Source organism: Thermobia domestica, chromosome 9 (assembly GCF_964235325.1).
Source record: "Thermobia domestica chromosome 9, izTheDome1.hap1.1, whole genome shotgun sequence".
In the NCBI taxonomy this organism is placed as follows: domain Eukaryota; kingdom Metazoa; phylum Arthropoda; class Insecta; order Zygentoma; family Lepismatidae; genus Thermobia; species Thermobia domestica.
In genome coordinates this window covers 55687260-55710392 of record NC_137462.1, presented here as the reverse complement: position 1 = coordinate 55710392, position 23133 = coordinate 55687260, and the positions used below count along the sequence as shown (strand labels likewise).

Sequence of the window (23133 nt, the reverse complement as noted above, 5' to 3'; positions counted from 1 at the left end):
TTTTCGAGAAGAACAAGTAGAATAACATCTAAAATTTATGATAAAACTTAAAGAAATTAAAATAAAACTTACAGAATCTGTTACAATTTCTAAAGAAAAATTCTCTTGAAAAAATCTCTCCCTGGACAGATTTTCTCGTCTAAAAATATTTTCTACAAAGTGATGGAGGGCCTTTAGGCAGAACGGGAAGACACCATTAAAAATCTTGCTATTTTGGTTTCTAAAAGATTTTGAATTCTTGTTTTTAAGTGCCAACAGAATGACAACTCACTTTCGACGAGATAAATTTTGAAGCAAAGCACGTAACGCAAGATTGAATGGATATCAAACCTTTACACGGCTGTGATCGTCACAATAACGTTCGATCAATCGATAGCCAACGATTTCATCTCGACGTGACGCCAAGCATGAGAAAGTCGATGCTAATTGGCTCTGGCTGAGGAAGGAAATCCAATGCAATCGTTGCATCGACGAATTTTAAATTTTGTATATATATATATATATATATATATATATATATATATATATATATATATATATATATATATATATATATATACAGATGGCCAGGGACGTACGCAGGAATTTATTTCGGGAGGGGTCCAAACCTTTCCGGGGCAGGTCCAAACACAATTTCAGGCTAAATTATATTAAAATTGTAAAATTGCCCCTAAAATTAGACTAAATTTACAAAAAGTCCGGATTTCGGGGGGGGGGGGGTCCGGACCCCCAGGACCCACCCCCTGTGTACGTCCCTGCAGATGGCGATCAGAAAAATGGAAACACCTGAACCAAATTGCAACGTACCAGATTAATGTGGTGTCGGGCTACCTTTCGCCTTCAGAACAGCCTTGATGCGACGTGGGATGGAGGCATAGAGGTCTTGAATGGTAGCAAGTGGAATTTTACACCATTCCTCGTGCAGGGCATTGGTCAGTTCTGTGAGAGAGGATGGAGGTGGAAATCGTCGCTGGAGTCGTGTTTCCAAGACGGACCACAGATGTTCAATTATCTTGAGATATGGGGATTGGGCGGGCAGTGGAGGTGTTGAACTTCATCCCGATGTTTCTCAAATCACGCTGCAACAACGCCAGCTGTGTCAATGGGTGCATTATCATCCTAGAAGATGGCGTCATTTTCCGGGAACAACATCCGGACCATAGAATGCAAGTGGTCTCCTAAAATTGCGACACAATCGTTGGCAGTGATTCGTCCGCTAAATGTGACCACAGGACCCAATGAAAACCATGATATTGCGCCCCACAGCATCACCGAGCCGCCGCCATGTTTCACAGCTGGCAGATCATAAGTTTCTTTGGGCGTTCTCCACACATAAACACGGCCCGTGGTTGGGAATAGGGTGAAGAATGACTCATCCGACCATATCACACGTTTCCAGTCCTCAACGGTCCAAGTTGCATGGTCGCGGCACCATTTGCGGCGTGCGAAAGCGTTATGGTCCCTGATGAGCAGTTTGGCCCGTGCAACACGACCCCGTAAGTTCATGTTATGTAATTCGTGGCGGACTGTGATTGTCGAAACAGGGTGCGGGAGGTGCTGATTGAGTTCCTCCGTCACTTGCTCCGCAGTGGCACGACGGTTCTGCGTGACAATGCACTTTAATACCCGGCGTGACCTGTTACTCATGATTTTCTTCCGCCCACTGTTCCGCTTACCCGATGTGATTTTCCCGTTTGTTGTGTAGGCCGTCATCATCTTCGCCACTGTCTCACGCGACACACTTAACACAGTAACCACTGCCGTCACACTCACTCCACATAACCGCGCACCAACAATTTGCCCTCTTTGAAAATCTGAGAGGTCTCCCATTTTACACTACCTCACTCTGCTGCAGCCACTGGACACTGCTGTTCCACTGCGCCTGACGTAGTATGGAGACCGACCTAACACACCACCACCAGCGGTCCGGCGCTGCGGGCGCCACGACACCACTGCCAACCAATACATCTGACTTGTTGCCAATTACAGGTGGTCCATTTTTTCTGATCACCATCTGTATATATATAAAACACGCTAATTAAAAAGACGATAATAGTATACGACCTTAATACAAGATTGTACCCCGCTCCAAGATTTTTGAACCTCCCCTAAGTTCAAAATTCTGGATAAATCACTGTTCCCTACTATATGTGACAGTAACTAGTAAAACTAAAACGAAGAAAACAAACATTATACCTCATTCATAGTATTCTAAAAGTAACTGACGATTCTAAAGTATTTAAACTATTAAGGTGCTTGTGCTACAGAAGAACTCTTCTCACATGACTTCATGTGTGTTCGCATATTCCACTTCTGAGCAAATCTCTTCCCACATAAATCACACACAAATTTACGCACTCCAGCATGAAGTTTCAAATGCGTTTGGAAATTACTGTAACGCGCAAATTTACGACCACAAATCTCACATACAAATGGTTGTTCACCTGTGTGGGTTGTCATGTGTAGTTTAAGTTTAATACTGCTGGCAAATTGTGCACCACAAAGTTCACACTGTTCTGATTTATTGTGGTACTTCATATGGTTTGGAAAACTTAGTTTCCTCACCAATTTACTACAAACTTTACAACAGATGAAAGTTGGATTATGAGCTTTTTTATGATAGTACAATTTTTTTCTTGAAACAAACTTCTTATCACATTCAGGACAACTATACTTTACATTTTCTGCATGTGTTTCCATATGGTCCTTCAACTTGATCCTTAGTATCTTTTTATTACACAATTCACAGTTCACACTATTCTCGTCCTTTTTATGAATAACACGAATATGTATGTTTCGTTGATGCTTGTCGAAAAACAATTTGCCACAAATTTCGCATGGACAATCTTTGGAACGTGTTTTTGAGTGTATTATTAAATGATATTGGAGACGAGAAAATTCGCTGAAAAGTTTAGGACACTGTGGGCACTTATATTCCCCGACATTATGCTTCTTCAACATATGATCCCGACGATATTTAGCATACTGAAACTTCTCTCCACATATAGTACAAGTCTTGTTACATACCTTTGGTTTTTGGTCCTTAATTCTGAAAAATAATAAACACTAGTGTATAATCATATTTACTACAACAGAGAGAGAGAAAGTATACATAAAGCTATTCTATTATTCACTAAACGTAATACCTTATTAGAATCTTATTTTCAACAGACCGTGCATTTACTTGTTTCGGATCACAATTGGAAATTTAAAACAAACTTACTAGAACTGTATAATACTCAATATTTTTTATTCGTTTTCTTACTGACACTTACACCCTCTTTTTCATTTCAAATTACTTATATTGTTTATCTTATCGCATATTGAACAGTCTAAGAGTTTCTTGGATTAACTTTGTTCTAAATAAGTTTCATAACAAACAAAAATGTGTTAATACTATATACAACAGAAAATAAAATATAGGTAAGGGTACATAGACGTAAATTAACCACAGAAGATGATATAATAAAGTTATAAATTTCAGTCATACAAACTATGCTGAAACGAAATCTTTAATTTACTATCTGAAGTTTAAGACCAATAGGCTAAAAGACACGAAGGATTAATGAAAGTGAATAACTGAAATATTTTCTTTCACATTTGGAAAACGCCTGAAAATAAGTTTTAGAGATTATGAGACTTGAACCTACAATCATAGAAAAAGGGTTGGACCTACAATCATAGAAAAAGTTATATGCTAACAGCTACTCTACCAAGATGAGTTGAAATTTCACTACTTGGTAAAAGTGTATATCTACATCACTAACACAAAATACCCGATGATTCTGTGGCTTGTTTCTATTTAGATTTATATTTTTAAAATTGTAATTCGCTTCGTTTTAATTTTTATAGTGATTTTTTTGGAAGAATTTGTTTTCTTCTACACATTTCCAAGAAGACAAATTAAATTTTCTCTAATAAGAAGAGAGTTATTTTTATTTCAGTAATTTCTAAAGAGATGTGATGAATCTTTTGTACATTACTATACAAGCAAGGAATGTAATGTCAGCACGCTAAACGTAAAGTTGTTCCCCTTTCATGGATATGATCTCGAGTACCTTTTTGAAGTATGATTTTGTGACATTGAAACTCCATTGATGGTATGCGTCTTTGTTGACAAGTGCATGTGCCGCAAGCTGTTATACGAGATATAAGTATGGAGCCCTCCATTTCAACTCAAGCAGAAAGATATAAAATTGTACCATCACCATCTCAGATATTGTTGAAACTTTTTTATAGCAACTAGACATGTTTTTAAGAGATCCGTATTTTTTTGTTTTGTCGAAAAAAATTTTCCCGCCAAATAATGGGCCATCAAAGACGGGGAGTACAATTTATGAATTGTAGAAGACATGGAAAATGGTCAACTTCGGAGCCTCACCATTTGACTATGGAGACAGGTAGAGTTATAATTCTTGTTGTGGTATGTACATAGGGATATAAATAAACTATATTTTATTATAGTTTGCTTTGCGCATGCGCATCTTTTTTGTACATAAATTAACAAATGGACGTCAATTTATCTGAAAAGTCGAACTTCGCGAATTTTTTTTGAGCACTTCCGGTACGAATTTTACGGTTTTCGCGGTTCGTAAGACGAAGCTACCAGCTTTCCGGGAAAAAATTGTATCGCTTCTGTGTGCAACCATTTTGTCGCAAAAAATTCGAGAAATTGTAAAATTTTGAAAAATCGCCAATTTTGGGCGTTATTTTTTCGAAAACACCATCTTTTAAAATTCTGAAATTTTGTCAGATGGTTCAGCTTTATATGAATAATAAACACACCAAATACCATTCTTGACCAATGCTTCATTAATTAACTGCAGCCTTTTAAGGTTAGGGAAGTTTCGTTAACTTTGATGTCACAGTTAGCAACACTGAGAACAATAAAAGTGCAATGATTTGATGATGTTTGTGGTTCACATTCATTAAATGAAGAATAAAATATTTTCTAGACTTTTTTTTTTATTATTTTGATCAAGGAGGCTTTCTGAAATAGCAAAATGAGCCTCCCCCTACTCCTCCGTTTTCTTAAACTGAAACAATGTGAGGTGGAAATAACGATTACGAAACGCACATATTTCAAGTTCACTCACTTAAAATGGTCTTCGGAAAAAAAAATTCACTTTTTTTTCTTTCTTCACATGGACCAATCATTTGCTTGGTTGGTGTCTTCTTCGATAATAGCATGTAAGCGTGCAGGTGCTCCAATAGGTGTTGGCTCACTTACAACTCGTCCAGGAGTGGATCTAGAGGGAAGAAACTTTTTAATTTTCTATATAAATAAAACAGATCTCAGAGTTTGGAGCTCTTAAAAGTAGCTCTAAGTAGCAGTATTACTACCACCACCAGCCCCTTCCAGAAGTCCGTATTGGATCCGCCCCTGCGTAGCACATTGTCGATAGTCACAAATGCTGAAGGTCCATGTGGAAGCATAAACAGCAAGTCAACTTCACGTAATTCATGATTTATTCATAATTTTTCTTCTACGCACCACTGGTTATCATACATATATGTATGTAACAAAAGTTCCTTTTTGCACATTTCTTAAATCTACACTTTGAATTGCAGAAGTTCGATTTTGGGGGAAGCATAAAGTTAGTTCATGATGACCCGTTACTGCCATAAAAACTTCGCCATTTTCCGAAGGCCAAAGATGACTTCGTTGAATACCAGTTATCGGTCGCACTCTTAGCCGGTACTGTATATATATATATATATAATGAATTTAAAAACAGGCACTTTGCCCGAAAATCTGAAAATAGCACTAGTGAAAAAATGAAATCTCAGTTTTACGTCCCACGCGTATGCCGGTTAGGCTAAAGGAGACAGTAATGATGAGAGATGAGTGAAAGGGTGGAATGAAGAAAGTGGAAGGCAACGGTAGAACCCCGAGAAAACCTACGAGCACGGTGTTTGTCCACCACAAAGTCCACACGGCGCGAGCTGGGATCGAACCAGGGACCACGCACCATACAGCTTGCTGTTGTCAATCCTCTCTTCTCATGTGTCACTTTCTTCCCCCTCCTGTTGGAGGAATAAGTAGACAACAACACATTAGCGAGCCACAGCTTAAAGCCCACGCTCTGTTGTAACCAAGCTTCAACATTATATACATCTAAGTGTACAGTGACATTTCATATTCAAACCTTGCATAAATTAAAAAGGTATTCGTTATTTTTTTCTTATCTCCAAAGAAAGAACTTTATTCAGGTTCACATAGGTGATGAGATAATTTGCGACATTACACTATCAGTGCAAATGTGTTGAATAATCGAGCGCAGAAGACTGTTTGGCTTGCAATTCATTGGTCTTCAGTTTAAACTCCGGATCGGTCATTCTGACGAAAGTTTTTCATCTTTCTTTTGGTAACACACCGTGAACACTGCGTAGTCCACTTTAACGAAGCAATTCAAAACAAAGAATTTTAAAATATTAAAAGTTAAAACTAACCGAATTCTTCAACCTCAAAGTCACTTATCTCGTTTTCTCCATGGTCAAAGTAAGAGGAGCTGTCATCATCGCTATTGCTATCTTCATTCAAGTTGATAACAACTGGATGAAGAATCCTATCCCTTGAACATTCACGTAGATAATCGTTCTCTTGCAGCTTTTCCGCAGGGGCTACGCGTTTCTCCTAATAGCTCTTCTCATCGAATCCAAAACGTCTTAAGTTAACCTCTGTATGTCAGCTAATTTAAATGTCTTTTAACGCTCAGCTATTTCTCCATTCACTTTTGCCCAGATCAGCTCAACAGGGTTGTATTGACAGTGGAAGGAAAGGAGTCTGATAACTTCGTAACCATGCTGGAGAGCGATTCCGTCGAGCTCATATGCTTTTTTAACAATAGCTCGGCCTTTGTTTCTCTACCTAAGTGGGAAATGCTTCGTGTTTTTAGCCACTGGATGATCTCTGGTTCGTTAGCTGAGGTGTAAGGATTTTTTTTCAGTTAACGTTGAATGGTATTTTGTACTGTCTATTATAATTATACAACCCTCTTCTAGACTATTCAATAGTTGAACAAACTACGCCTTAAATATTGTCTTGTTCATCACGCTGTGGTGATCTCCATTACCTCCCTTTCTGCTCCTAGAAATCAATTTACAAATATCAATGAATCCAAATTTAGCTCCTCCAGCGTGACTAATAACTAGCCCACCACCTTTTCCACCTGGGACTTTAAGTCCACCTATGCTGTCACTTGTTGGCGAAATGTAAGCTTTGGTATGTTTCTGGTTAATCCATGTCTCGTCTAAATAAATCCTTGGTCTTGTGTCTTGATTTTGACGAAGATCTTGAAAAGAAAACTAGCCTTGTGTGCCACAATATCACTTCTTTCCATTAGGAAACGTCGACCATCGTTGCATTTCTTATACCTAAACCTCAACTTGTGCAATACTCGGTATATAGATGCCAACGACCCTGAAAAATTTATCTTTTGTTAAGGCGAATACGAAGCTTGTCTGCGGTAGGAAACTCACTTCTATCGTACACTTCGAGAACAGTTCGTGTCACGACATCCTTTCATAGTCATCGTTCGCTCTGTAGCGGGGTTTGTTCGACTTGCATTTTCTTTTCTTAATAGAATGAAAGTGTCCATTAAGTATAATTTCACAATTTATTCGTTGAACAGGCTTTAGCAGCCAGTTCTTGACATATTCACCAATCAATATTTCTTCTTACATTTTCGTCAGGTAACTTCTTCAAAAAATCGTAAACATTGTCTACAATTTTCTTCGAGAATTCTCGATGATCAGGTTTATTTATTTATTTATTAAGCGTTACACACTCAGTTGATAGACCGGGAAGCTCATCCATAATGTATTTCAAGTAACACTAACACTACACAAAAAACATTAATACTTACACATTAATGGAAATAAAGTAAATACAAATGAAAGGCACAAGCATCACAAATCACAGAAATTAAAATATGAAGTAATCTAAATGTACCAAACTTCAAAACGCGCACGAAACATGAAATCTTGACAGTAATTGAGCGAGACAAATGTTAATGTCTCAAGTGTGTAGGATGCTCGTTGGCTGTTGCTCCCTACGTCCACTTTTTGTTCGGCGCGCAACCCGCCCATTTCCTTGGGGTTATCTATAGTTACTTAAATAACATATTTCAAGTTGTCAAAATTGGAAATTTCACGAGTGAATTTATAAAAGTTAGATATGAAGTAAAACAAAGAACAATATTAAGCCTAATTTTGTCTACTGAGTTTCACTTTCAAAATTCCAGTATATTCAGTGTAGCTATCAGCAAAATTCCAGTACCTAATACAATGATTTTTTACAGTTCTTTACGAATAATCACACATTTGATTATTTCAAGTTTGTAATTGTTTTACCATCAAAAGAATACCTTATTTGTAATAAATTAGTTTGCCTTGATTTTTTGAAATACAAATTATTTTTGAAGATTTTTAAAGGGCTTCCCACTCCCCTCACCACCCATTGTTTTAAATGTCTAATTACAAATGTATAAAACTCTTGCTTTGGAAAAATTTACAATCTCAATGAATACAACATTGTTTCTAAGGCTATTAAAACAATTACAAAAAAGTATTTGTTGACAAATTACCAGTTTTACATAAAATATTCTGTACCAGGCTTATTCTAAGTAAAATCTTGCTCAAAATAATAAGTCATACGCAGACATATATGAAATCAACCACTTTTATACGCAACACAGAAGAAACTAGTACATTATTAGCCTGTACATAGTACTTTATAAAGTATGTAATACAAAACTTTATGTACTGTGATATATAGTTTACAGTATACATTTTAAAACAAATTCGTGAATTATTAATTTTTAATTCCCAATAATTATACCTTACACTCAAAAGGTACTCGCATTTAAGAAAGTATTTTTTTCAGTTCTTCTGTTTCTTCCTTAGCACATCGTTCCTTCAATTCTAATTCTAATTCAATTCTATTTCTTCTGCTGCTAACTTTCTTTTGGCTGCATTGTTATCTACACTCTTCAGATTCTCTTCTAAAGCTTCATTTCTCAATGTTGATGTATTTTTGGACGCATTGATCATCATCTTCGAAACACTAACACCTAATACCACACAAGCTGCATATACTGCATTATACACCACACGCTGTGCAATCAAGCTATTTTTATGAAAATTGTTTACTAGGCATTCTTTGTTTATGGGAAAACCTATTTTAGTAGCAGCGTTGCCGTGAAACAAAACCAGTACTTTTTGTGTGAACTGGAGCACTTCTTTGGAAATATTGCGTTGGAAATAGGCGGTCCGTAGAAATAGTCCTATAACCGCCACCAGGTTAGAGAAGTATTTTTTGTTGACGCTCTATATATTTCGTAAATACAGTGATTATTTTTTCGATTTATACTTTATTCTGCGACGCCAATAAGTTTTTTCTTCGGTGGGAATTGCTTCTTTCCCACGCAACTGGACAAAGAAGTGTTTTATCGTTTTTCCATATATATATTTAAAACATTGCTTTGTGGTGAGAACGTTTCAGTAAGCAACGAACCTTCTCAGTGTTTCTCCCTGACTTATTAATATGCACAGTATATATTCTACAGTTATTTGGAACTGAATTAAGTGCTTTCTTTAATCGTTCATGGAAATATTGCAGTAGATTGGAGCAGATCAGAGTAGACAAGGTGGCCAAGTCTGATCGTCGCCAGCCATATCGCTTTAGCATTTTGTTATATGTACGTTCACACGCTCGAGTTATCGCAATGTCTCGCGCGTCGTGGCCAGTCGAGACTAAAATTAACATTTTTTTTGTATTCTATTTGCATGTATCTACACTCAGGTGATTTAACCTGAGTGTTTTTGAGAATGAACTGCCAACATTGATCCATAAACCATTGCAGCTCGTATCTTGAACCTTTGCGTTCCGGGAGTGTTATTCCAGGTTTCAAGGCAGCAACCACGCACGTCGCGTCAAGCATCAAGTATAACATTCTGCTAAGGGACATAAGCTATTAGCCGGTGAAGGGCGTTGTTTTTATTACTAGCACCAACCACGGCATGGCGCGTCCTCAGGTTGCGGATCGAGGAGACGCCTCTAGATATAGAGGTTAGCTGCGAATATACTGAATAAGCAGTCGCGGATAGCCGACTAGGAGTGGTCCTCCAGCTTGGGGGTTTGGGTAGGGCTAACAACCACATCCTGTATATAAAAAAAAAAAAAAAAAAAAAAAAAAAGAAGCACTTGTTCAGAAATATTCACAAAAGCCTCGGACAAGGACTGATAACTTGGCACCTCAGCAAAAGAAAATGGACATGAGATTTGGAACATGGAATATTAGGAGTCTTTATAGGGCAGGCGCGTTAAAATCCGTAACGAGTGAGTTAGAGAAATACAGGATGGAAGTAGTAGGGGTTCAGGAAGTTAAGTGGAAAGGAAATGGATCTATGAATTCCGGAAAATTTACGTTCTTTTACGGGAAAGGAAATAAAAATCACCAGTCAGGAACAGGGTTTTTCGTTCATAAACGTATATTACCAGCAATTAAACGGGTTGAATTTGTTACTGACAGACTTTCTTTTATTACTCTTAAGGGACGGTGGTGTGATATTATTGTTTTAAATGTACATGCCCCAACTGAAGATAAGGATGACGATATAAAAGACAGTTTTTACGAAGAAGTGGAACGGATATTTGACCAACTCCCGCGATACCATATTAAAATTTTATTAGGGGATTTCAAAGCGAAGGTAGGACGAGAGGATATTTTCAAACCGATTATAGGGAAAGCCTGCATAAGGAAAGTAATGACAACGGTGATAGACTCGTGAACTTTGCAACATTAAAAAACCTAATCGTGAAGAGTACAAAATTCCCACATCGCGACGTTCATAAATACACTTGGACATCACCAGACGGGAAAACACATAATCAAATTGATCACGTTTTAGTAGATAGAAGAAGGCAATCTAGCATAATTGATGTCCGATCGTTTAGAGGGGCTGATTGTGACACTGACCACTACCTGGTAGCAGCGATAATACGAGAGAGGTTATCGTTGAATAAAGGTAATATTCATTGTCCGAAAACGGAGAGATTCAATTTAAAGAAATTAGAAGAGAGCCAGGTAAGAGAGAAATACCAGATTGAAGTTTCGAATAGATTCTCGGCTTTAGAAGATTCGGAGTGCACTAGTGTTGAGGATACCTGGATTGAAATTAGAGATAGCATTAAAATTTCAGCAAAAGAAAAATTGGGACACGCGGAAATACCTAGGAACAAACCATGGTTCGACCAGGAATGCATAAAACTAGCAGAGAAGAGAAAACAGGCAAAATTACGCTGGCTACAAAACCCGAATGAAATAACTACACAAAATTTCGCAGATATCAGGCGGGAAACTTCCAAAACTTTTAGAACAAAGAAACGCGATTTTCTGAAAGCTAAAATAAAGGAACTTGAAGATAATAGTAAAACTAAAAAGATCTGGGACATGTATAAGGGAATCAACGAATTTAAGAAAGGCTATCAACCTCGTGCTTATATATTAAAGAAATCTGACGGTACAGTTCTCACTGACACGGATAGCATCTTAAATAGATGGAAATATTTCTTTGACGATTTGCTTAACACGCAACCAAAAACTAGTGTGCGTGGAGAAAAGGAGATACACACCGCAGAACTGTATATTCCAGAACCCAGCCGAATAGAAGTAGAAACCGCTATAAAGAAACTAAAGAAACACAAATCTCAGGGTGTAGATGAAATTCCGGCTGAGTTAATTTTAGCTGGAGGCGAAAAATTGTGGAACAAGATACACAAACTCATTCTTCTTATCTCGAACAAGGAAGAATTGCCACAAGAGTGAAAAGAATCAATCATTGTTCCAATTCACAAGAAAGGCGACAAAACTGATTGTAATAATTATCGAGGCATTTCTCTTCTGTCAACATCCTATAAAATCCTTTCAAATATTTTATTAGCAAGACTGACCCCATACGCAGATGAAATTATTGGAGATTATCAGCGCGGATTCAGACGAAATCGATCAACTATCGACCAAATAAATGAAGGGCTCGGTGCAATAAGGAGCTAACCCTCAAAAAGTTGTTTCCGAGATAATAGCTTTTGAAAGTTTGAAAAAATCCATAAATCGGAATTATTATTTTTATGTTGTGCAGTTCATTCGAAAAGCTTCACTAAAGTTTCTAGTTTATATAAAGACATACAATTATGTACAATTAAAATGAAAAGAGGTTGAATTTGTTCTTTTTGTAATTCAATATTACTCATTGTTGGTTAGCTCCTTATTGCATCAGAATTTTAGGAGTCAGTTCTGTGGGATAACAACTAACATAAATGCACAAGAATTATATTGTTAACAAAAAATATACATAATAATGAAAAATCAAACTGAAGTATGTAAGGAAAACTAAATACTTTACAAGTTTAATGAATATGTAAGTCAGTCACAATGCTCTTAGCGCTGACATGAAATAGTGGCATATTATTGCAGGTCACAAATTACATTGAATTCAACCAAGGTTGACCCTTCTTATGCATCAATCATCAAGTCCATCCAACATTTCTACACACTCTTCTCCAGCTACTTCCGTCGGAACAAGGCTACGATAAAAATTATGGTATATTGGGGGGATCCATTCCAACAGAGACATTAGATCAGAGTATTTCCGGATATCTATAGGAATTCCTTCCTGGTACTTGCATGGCAAATCGTTGAGGTTCACATCTGGCTGTGGGCGGCCTCGTTTCTTTAGGTTGCACGTAGTCCATACAGGTGCTTCCTTCTGGTACGAATAGCTTACATGCAAAACATAGGGAGTAGCTGATTCCATCTTAAACACGGCTGCATCTGAAAACTTGAGAGGCTGTTTGGTGTCTGTGGTTATTTTCTTGGAAATTGATGACACAAGTGGTGTGAAATCCTTGAAGTCGGTTTGCTGCATGCGAGTTACATGAAATTTCTTCTTTCTGTTGGCACTGCTGATTACATGTGCCCACTCATCTGTTGTATACACAATGGGGTGATGCCTACGTGCGTACAGTTCTATGCGGCCAAAATCACGATCGCATGGCAGTTGTGTGTGGCCTACGACTGGAAAATGATGAAAAATTTTCTTAAATCGTCCACACCGAAGCAGTGCTTCATATAAGGCAATCAAGGTCCAATTCTTATTTTGCCCTTTGCAATTGTCACTAATAATATGAAGTTCTTCACTTTGCACGTTATTTCCCATAATGTATTTAAGTATGCAACTAGAAATTCAGAGGAACCGCGTTTAGCTATATTTTCACTCCAGAGAAACATAAAGCCAATGTCCGAGCCACAATCATGAACTGCGAAATTATAACTCCAGAGTTTTCTCTTGTAGAAAGCAGGACTAACCGTTAATTTTGGAGTTGGGAGGGTCTTTTGTAAATCAACGCAGATTACATGATATTTCGTAGGATCTGAAGAAGCAAGCTGTGAGAGATAGGTGAGTTTCTCCTTAGCGGCTTCTGCCCTAGCTAGGTGTAGCGCTCTACTGGCTTCTAACTGTTTGGCTTCGTTTTCGTCATGTACAGATTTAGCATGATCCAAATTTATTTTATTCGAGTCGCAAAAGGAACAAGTGTCTGACTTAGGTAATTTAAACCCTATACAAAATTCCTCACAAAAAAGCCTTCGGAATCTGTCAGAACTAATGGACGTTGTCTGCTGAGATGCACACCACGGAATATACTTTGTCTCATATAGAGAATTTATCGTGAGATCGCAGTCCAGGTACTGCTTGTTCGCGTTTTGGCTCCGGCTGTAGTGACTGGCATATTTCGGTATGGATGTTATAAACTTCCTTGCAGATTCCAAACTGGCTTCTGTAAAAGCATTTGGCCGGTTGTGATGCCTACCCCTTCCATCACTTTTGGCTGTGATGTTTCCACCCTTGATTTGTTCCTGAAGTAGCTGTATTCGTTTTCTGCTGCGGTGAAGTCCATGAACTGCAAGAAAGGCCTTCTTGCACACACTAACATCTACACCATTAATTTTCAAATTATAAAAAAACGTGAATGATCTCCTCGAAGATTGTCCTTTTGTGTAGGAACGTTTCGTATTCTGAATTCTCATATTTTGCATGAGGTAGGTGTTTTGTGTTGCATAATCAGCCAAGTCCCAGAATGAATGAAAAATAAACTCTATGTCCCCTTTAATTTTTTTCCAGCAATTTTTTGGACATTTACATGGTTCACCCACTTTCCTGGCTGAAACAACATCCTTCGAATGACTGGAGGTATATTGCTCCCCTTTATTTCTTCTTCTCTTACGCTTCACTCTCTCCCAGTTATCCCTCTCACATCGTCTCTTTCTGGCTGGAGGACGTTTGATTGGAGATCCCTCTGTCGTCCTTGTGATGTGAAGGTCATTCTGAAAAGGATAAGAGTACGATTTTAATAAATACACACTAGGTTCTTTACAACAGGAAATTAGAAATACCTAATGAAAATATTCTGGCCATAGTGCTATTGAATCTACTGTATTTCTAAACCGATATGACGTCTCAACCCCACTGCTATTCTGCGTGCGCGAAATTTAGCAAAAATCCTAGTCAGTAACAAAAATTATTTCCATTTGATGAAAATTGTTTCGTAAATAACTTCAGAATGTAAGGGAAATTTGAATACATTTTTAGCAAATTGAAAAGACTGTAATTTTCTGTACATTCCAGCCACACTAGCATTATTCCCAAAATAATTTTACGAAATGGAAAGAACTTTTGTCACTGACTGTACAATCCACTCGAAAATCATACATATTCGAAACAAATTCATTATTGAAAATGACAAAACAATTCTGATCATTTATCATGACACAGTGTTGTCACACTTGGTGCAATTGTACCAAATTCAGCACTTTGTCATTCAACGGCCCATTTTCATCCCCTTTTGTGAAAAAGTTGGTACAATTGTACCCAATTGTACCCAATGTAACAAATACTTCTCACATTTTCAAAAATGTCAATAAGACTTTTCCTACATTTTACAGTACTCATACTGTGTGTTGGACTCTTAAAAAATGCTGTTGGACATTCATTCTTTGACGTTGCATCGCTTAACGCTAGAAACTATACCAGGAAATAAATGACGATACATTGGCGCATCCGAGCCCCGTATGAACTAGACGAGAAAGTAACAGTGTTGTGGAAATATATTCTTAAAATAATAATAATAATAATAATAATAATAACACACAAATACGTTGAACCAAGTGTTGAATATTCTGAAGAAAACCAGCCTATGCTCAAATAAGTCTATAATTTATGCGTCGTTGCAAAGATTTTACACCAAACGAAAATAGCACGAAAAATATATTGACATAATTCCTGCCTTACCGCGGTAAGTTGTTTCTAATTACGCCATATTGACGTATATAAAGATACCCGAACATTTCTCCGTTTTATAGATCTGTATCGACGCGTTGATTTGGACCCTTGAAAGAGGGGGGGGGGGGAGGTCTAGAAATTTACTTATTTTAGTTTCGTGTTACAGAGTCATGTATTACACTGGAATAAATTCAACCCTTTTTGTTTCAATTTGGTACTATTTTTCAGCTCCCTTCAGACCTAGGACTGTGGCAACACTGTCCTGACATGATTGCTTTATTACCTTTCTCATTTCATAGCATTTACAGCACCGTTCTTGACGCTACATTGTCAGAATTTGTCATAATCAGAGAAAAATGTACATGTGTAATGTCGCTTTCTTTGTGGTTAATTATTTCAGCAATATGGCGCTAACCAACATTCATTATATTAGCAGCTGTTGTCATCAGAAAAAGTTCAAGATTTTTCTGTACCAACTCGCTAGAGTCCTGACGAATGCATAGGGAATTGATTTGCGTATTAAGATGCACGTAAAAACTCACACTTAAAGACCGTTTTTTACAAGCCTATATCTGAGGCAATAAGGTGTTAACCAACATTTTAACAAAATAACAAAAATAAAACTCGTTTCTTACCTCAGAGTCGGTGCTGTTGTTGCTTGACACTCCAAACACATACTCTGGGTCATCAAAGCTGTTTTCACCGAGTAGGGGGCCATCTTCTTCATCAGAAACACTAATATGTGCGGAGGTGCTCTGCATAACATTCTCGATAACTGACATTTTCCTGTGGCTTAACACCTTGTTGCACACAACTTTCCGCTTGTACGTTTCTTCTCAAGAAGGATATCACGTAATTGCGCGCGATGACGACACAGCACAAGCACCATCTGTTGATGAATGAAGCAGACCTTCATGCCTAATGTAGTACACTGTTTATCTCAATTTTGACAAAAGTGAGGGTTAGCTCCTTATTGCACCGAGCCCTTCAAATATTTACCATTCGCCAAATACTCGAAAAAAAGTGGGAATACAATACCCCGGTACATCAACTATTTATTGATTTTAGAAAGGCGTACGACTCGATTCGGAGAGAAACATTATACAACGTTCTTACAGAACTTGGAGTACCGAGAAAGCTAATTAGATTAATTAAGATATGTTTAAATGAATCCCAAAGTAAAGTCCGGGTAGAAAAATTTTTGTCTACGAGCTTTCACGTCGAAAATGGCCTGAAACAAGGAGATGCGTTGTCGTCATTATTATTTAACTTCGTTCTGGAATACGCTATAAGGAAAATCAAAGATAGCAACCAGGGCCTACAGTTGAACCGTATTCACCAGGTTATGGCATATGCTGATGATATAAATTTAATAGGGGATGATAGGAGAACAATAGAAAGAAATGCAGAGATCTTATTAAACGCTTGCAGGGACATGGGTTTAGAAGTAAATGCAGAGAAAACTAAATACATGGAAGTGCGGCGGGACCGGAATACAGCAAATTATGGATGCGTTAAAATATTAAATAATACTTTTGATAAAGTGGATAGTTTCAAATATCTAGGATCAATATTAACAGAGGAAAATCACATTCACGGAGAAATTAAATGTCGACTAAAAGCAGGAAATTCATGTTACTATTCGGTTCAAAATCTCTTATCGTCGCGAATTCTGTCGAGGAATTTGAAGCTTAAAATATATAAAACGATAATCATGCCTGTTGTTCTGTATGGGTGCGAAACATGGTCACTTACTCTGAGGGAAGAACATAAACTGAATGTATTTGAGAAAAAGATCCTGAGACGAATATTCGGACCCAAGACGAACGGGAATGGGGAATGGCGGAAACTTCATAACGAGGAAATACATAATTTATATGGTTCACCCAACATTGTTAGGGTCGTGAAGTCTAGGAGGCTTGAGTGGGCGGGTCATGTAGCTAGAATGGAAGAAAGTAGAAACGCTTTCAAAGTCTTGACTGGAAGACCAATCGGAAAACGACCATTAGGAAGACCTAGGCGCAAATGGGAGGACAATATTAAGATGGATCTCGCATAAGTTGGAATACAAAGTATAAACTGGATGCAGTTAGCTAAGGATAGAAGACAGTGGAGAGCTTTTGTGAACGCGGCATTAAACCTCCGGGTTCCATAGGCCATAGAGTGAGTTAGAGTTAGCCAATTAATAAGTCCCAGGTTCATATACCTAGTGCGTAAAGTTATAAACGCGCCCTCCAACATTAGCATTCCACTTTGGAGACTAAATGATTTTGCTGAAGATTCATGTCGACTCTTCAGGACTGTTTGGAGCAGCAACCAGGTTACTACGTGGGATTATCCCGGCAACACTTCCCCCAGTGCTAATTCCCCAAGTGCGTCAATGGTGTGAGAAAAGCATTTATAGTGAAATTTCAATTATAATCTTCCGTCTATATATATATATATATATATATATATATATATATATATATATATATCAAAATGATAAAGGGCTACAGTATAGTGAAAAAGTAATGTGTGATTTTAATAAAGGAAATAATTATATATATTCAGTGTTAGGTGTTGCGATCGTTTCTCTTGTCTATTTTCTTTTTAATAGTATTCTAATAAATAAGTATAGTGTCATTTATCCAGTGTGTTTTCCTTGTGTGTATGAGTGATGTTTGCGTGCGTTATGGCCTGGATGACCGTCTGATCGTCCGTGAGGTTTCCCAGACGAGACATCCGAACCTCTCGGCGCCTAAAGCCCACCTCATCATTAAGTCCAGGTCTAAAGAAAATACTCCCTGGCTGCCCGAACAGAGACTAGACTCTGATTACAAATAAATGGTACCCGAACAGCGACCCGACTAGATTATAGTCGATTACAGTTTAATCGATCAGTTTTTGGATGAAAGTTGTTGAGACACTTCACTACTTTTTCCTTTGATGAGAAACCTAAGGACCCTATTACATAAGCCCACTGGTTGCGCAACTGGTGGCGCCACCAAACTCTTGCGTATCGTCCACCAATGGTGCAACCAAAACAAGACAAATATTTTCATGAGAAAATGCCTTCAGTGAGTGAGAGCATGCTTCTCATTGCCCTCTTGATAAAAAAGAGAGGGCGAAAATAGAAGAAAGTGTACGTACACCCAATATTGATGTCAAGGTAAGATAAAAGTCTATCTTACATACTATTCGACTATTTTTGTCCGGATAACTACAAATAAAATCCTTAGTGTTCACTTTATTGTCTACCCCTTTAAAATTTCGGGTTTTTAAAAATAAGTTTAAATTTCATCATTTTCCAGGTGGTATCCTCCAAAACAACTTCTTTGTGACAATGGAGGTGAACTTGTATTGAATTTCAGGATGCAAAGTGCATTAATTGCACATATCTTTATAAGATCAAAAAATATCACCATGGATCATTTTGTTCCTATTCAGTGTTGTGATCACTTGCACTTAATTACGTGATAAATTCCATAATCACTCTCATCATAACATACATCCGACTTTTCCTCTTTCTCCTCAAGCCACTGCAGGGCAACATTCTTATCTTGTGTTTTCTTTGTCTTCCGGCGTTCTGACATTTTACTCGTTACGTATATAGGCGAGCGGTTGACAATTGTCACCCAAATACGCTGTTGCAGAGAGAATTTATTTCTTACAAACTGTAGACGGGAAAGAGAAGTGTACTACTGCCACCACAATAAACATCAATAATTAACCTTCAGCTACTGAAAGGCACAACTTAGAATACCAAAACACAGTGATGCAAATTTGAGACAAAAATCACTGGGGGGACCTGTCATCCACGTGCCTAATCTAGGGTTAAACGGTACCATTCACATTTCCATATCATGTCCCTGAGGTGGGAAATTTTGAGAGAAATCGGGATTTTTCTCTGGGAAAAAATTCTAAATTTTGAGCCCTCTGTACTCCGTGTTAACGCAGACACCTGAATATTAACTTTAAAATACCAAGGTGTATACTAAATGTGTGTACAAAATTTCAAGCTTCTATCTTGAATAAGGGCGGAAAAAATATTTACCAATAATCCTCACAATGCCCAAGATTACCGCAAAAGACCCTGACCTCAGGTAAAATTTTCCTGAGACATGCCTATTTATCCTAGGATCATGTTTTGGACCTCATTTTCTTTAGAATAGAACATCCTTTCAAATTACATCATTTACATGTCACCATCATGTACCTGAGGCGGGAAAGTCGCGAAAAAGTGGAGCTTTTGGTTAAATATCCCTTTTCTTTACATTTTTGCGCCTCTTAACCCTCCTGCGTTAACACTGAGATCTTAAAAGAAATCCAATAGATGCTACTTGGTGGACTGAATGTTTGTGCAAAATTTCAATCTAGTAGGTGCAAAAGTAAGCCCGCCAAAAAATAATAAAAACAGGCCTAACAAAAAGTATTTTTATTAAAGTTAAGACATCATCATCTCTTATGTCTCGACGCAGAAAGGCGTGAAACCATACGTAACGTGTTTTGCAATGCCTCTAGAATCGAAAAAGCAAACGAAAAATGTAATAAAAAGCTTTATTGGTTCTCTTTTAACCCGCGATTGGTCCCGCCGTTAGAAAAAATCTAACCATAATACATTTTTCGCTGTAACTTTTACTTCTCTTTATTTTCACTGAAGTTACATTTAAAATACCTCCCCTACTCCTATTTTGTTGTTTCTGTGCAATCTGTCTACAACACTTCACAAATGCTGAAAACGTCTGTGCCCAGAATTAGTATCTTAATATATTAAAGGTAAAATGGTGCGTTAGAAAAACTATACATGCGACTGATGGCGTTGCTCCATAAGGCGCGACTGATCGCGGGTTAATCGAATAATGAAGACACTCCTTCAGTACCTAAAAATAGGTACTAGAACTTCAAAGAACTATCAGTTTGCCTAATTCCTGCATTTTGTCTTCTCTGGTTTTCTTCATTACATTTCCGTCACCACCTTCATTGTCACTTGCCATTTCTCTCTAATCAAAAACACTACAAAAGTGACAACATATTGCGGTCTTATAAGTCACAGAGCGAGCGCCGATGATCAAACAACTTTTGAACCTGCTACTGTGGCACCATCAGTGGCCTAGTGTAATACGCTACGTTAAGAACAATGACCCAAGTGTGTTCCGCGCCACTAGTGGTTCCCGGGCAGTTGCTGAGCTCGCAACCAACCGTCCACCGATTTGTTGGTGGCACCACTAGTTGCCCTAGTGTAATAGGCTCTATATATTTCAATGTCCCGCCACATGTTCTGTCCACTGGTTGCTCGACCAGTTGCGCAACCAGTGGCCTACTCTAATAGGGCCCTAAGTAGTCTCGGTTTGCAATATCAGTTCCATACTAGACAATTTATAGCTATACCAATTTCAGAGTATAGTAAAAAAAAAAATATCAGGTTGTATTAGCTTTAGATTTTCCTAACTGTCCCTAACCTATAAAATGTATCATACATTTACATTTATCAGAAATGAAATTATTATCTACTAGGGCTAATTTAACCTAACAAAATTTATAATAGAATATTTGATTCATATGCGCAACGGAAGATATCAAAAGATTTCAAGTTCTTGTTTCAACGGCAAAACCAAGAGTGAAAATTCTAACGCTGTTACTGAACTACAACTTCACACTATGTATATATATATATATATATATATATATATATATATATATATATATATATATAAACCTACATATGTACATTTAGAGCTGTATGGATTTAAATCTAAGAGCAGTTATTCGAAATTATAAAGCCAGATTATTGTAACTATTTATTCTTGCCAATCAATAAATAATTACACAGTAACAAATATTAACTTTTTGAAAAAGTAGCAAGAATATTCGTTTAACAGAGGACATTCGAAATAATGAAGTTTGCACTTACAATCAGTCCGGAGCTGAATGACACAAATTGTCTCTCTTCATTTTTTTTTTCCTTTATCCAAAAGTCAAACTTTAGTTAAAAATAAAATTTTGCATTCGAATTTCTATTCAGCAATCAATAAATATATATATAATTAATATCAAAGTCATTGTTATTCCGAATATTTGCCTATGTCGCAGTATTTCAAGTATATATTTTTATGTGATTATGCTGTTACATTATTATAGCACAAGATTCTTGTCTGGATTCTCAAAATTTCAGCACTCTTCATTAGTACACGTTAAATCATGATAAATCAAGGAAAGAAAAAAAATTAACCCAGACATATCAGTGATCCATCCTCTCTACTTCTTTACAAAATTATTATTATATTGACGTTCGTTCGATTTAACCAATAACTACTCCTGTCATTCATATTTCGAATATAACAACAGACATAAGCATGTACCACTACTATTATACTTTCATTTCAATTCGAATGTAAGTAAGTAGCATATACCAAGCTACTCTTGCCTATGCATCAGTTAAGCAACACATCTACTACTACGAGCACTACTATTAATGGAGCGAAGATGAAATATTTACAAATGATCAATGAAAAGAAAAAAAAGAAAAAAACCTACATCTATGTGACAGGGTCTACATATCGTCAATGATACCAGAACGTCATTCTCAAAACTTTTAACATTTCAGCTTCACAATTCGTTATTAAAAGTGATGCATCCACATAACGAATATCAGTCTATCCTATATGTATAGATAGTTTTAGTTGAAGAGTGGCAAGTTGAGTTACATTAGATTAACCTATATTAACCTGCGACATGACAAATATGCGTTAATGCGATCGAAATAAAATTCAAGACGAATCAACCTAACCTACGAAATATGTGAGTAACCGAATTGATCTAACCTAACACAAGACAAAATTTACAATATTATAACCAAAAAGAAAACACTAAAAATTTACTGTTTAAATATTACCCTGGATCGACTTAACATATTACAATACACATAAGCACGTAAGAATTAAATTAATGCCGCATATGAGTTCGTTATCCCCTATACAACCGATTCAGCAATCACGAACAGAAAATTTTTATACCAAACTAACATATTCATAGGCACGGTCAAAGTAAAACTGTACCTAAACTACAACGAGAAAATACATATTCAGGGACATGGTCACAGTAAAATTATACCTAAACTACAATGAGATAAAACATATTCATAGGAACGGTCAAAGTAAAATTCTACCAAGTCAACCTAATCTATGACATAATAAAAACACACACTTTCACAAGACAATTTTACCAAACGGACATATTAAAAGTAGCACGTTTAATGATTCGATTACATTTCGATTTTATCAAATATACTTAGGAGTGGACAAAAATGTGGTGAGCTACGAAGACGCGTGACGCACCCTTACTTATCTGCACATATTGGTTGCGAAGATTTTCATTCCATAAGTTACCATACTGTCTAGAATTAGAAAGGAAATTTTGATATTACCACTTCTCCAACGCCTTTCGCTAGAAGTTTACACAAACTGGCTCCCTCAATCTTGGATTATGCAGGAGAGGCTATGATTCGTCCAACCTCTGAATTGAAACATCGGATTCCCTTTCTTCAGCCACCAGTTTGACGTTCTAAGATTTATAGAAAGTAGCTCTCGTAGTCCGAAGCAACGGATTTCGACAAATATACCTCCTGCCTCATTACTTTATAATTATAGTAATGGCGGAGGTGATATTCGGTGGCCTTCTGCCGAAAGAAGGTTATCTACTAATTTTAAGTCAACCTCCTATTTTTTTTTTCTTTTTTTTTTTCAAAAACAGTAAACTAGGTTGGGCAAAAACAATGATTTCACCAAGGTTATAGTCCGAAATAAATGTTTT

General features: G+C 37.0%; 1 protein-coding gene across 1 annotated transcript in view; it reads right to left on the bottom strand.

Annotated features, from left to right (window-relative positions):
- Positions 1 to 555: 555 nt before the first annotated feature.
- LOC145694664 (uncharacterized) overlaps positions 556 to 23133 on the bottom strand; it is a 47187-nt gene continuing 24609 nt past the window's right edge. The window contains exon 3 of the mRNA XM_081771136.1: positions 556 to 3049. Within this exon, the coding sequence (XP_081627262.1) occupies positions 2248 to 3049 (802 nt within the window). The 3' untranslated portion in view covers positions 556 to 2247. The remainder of the gene's footprint in view (positions 3050 to 23133) is intronic.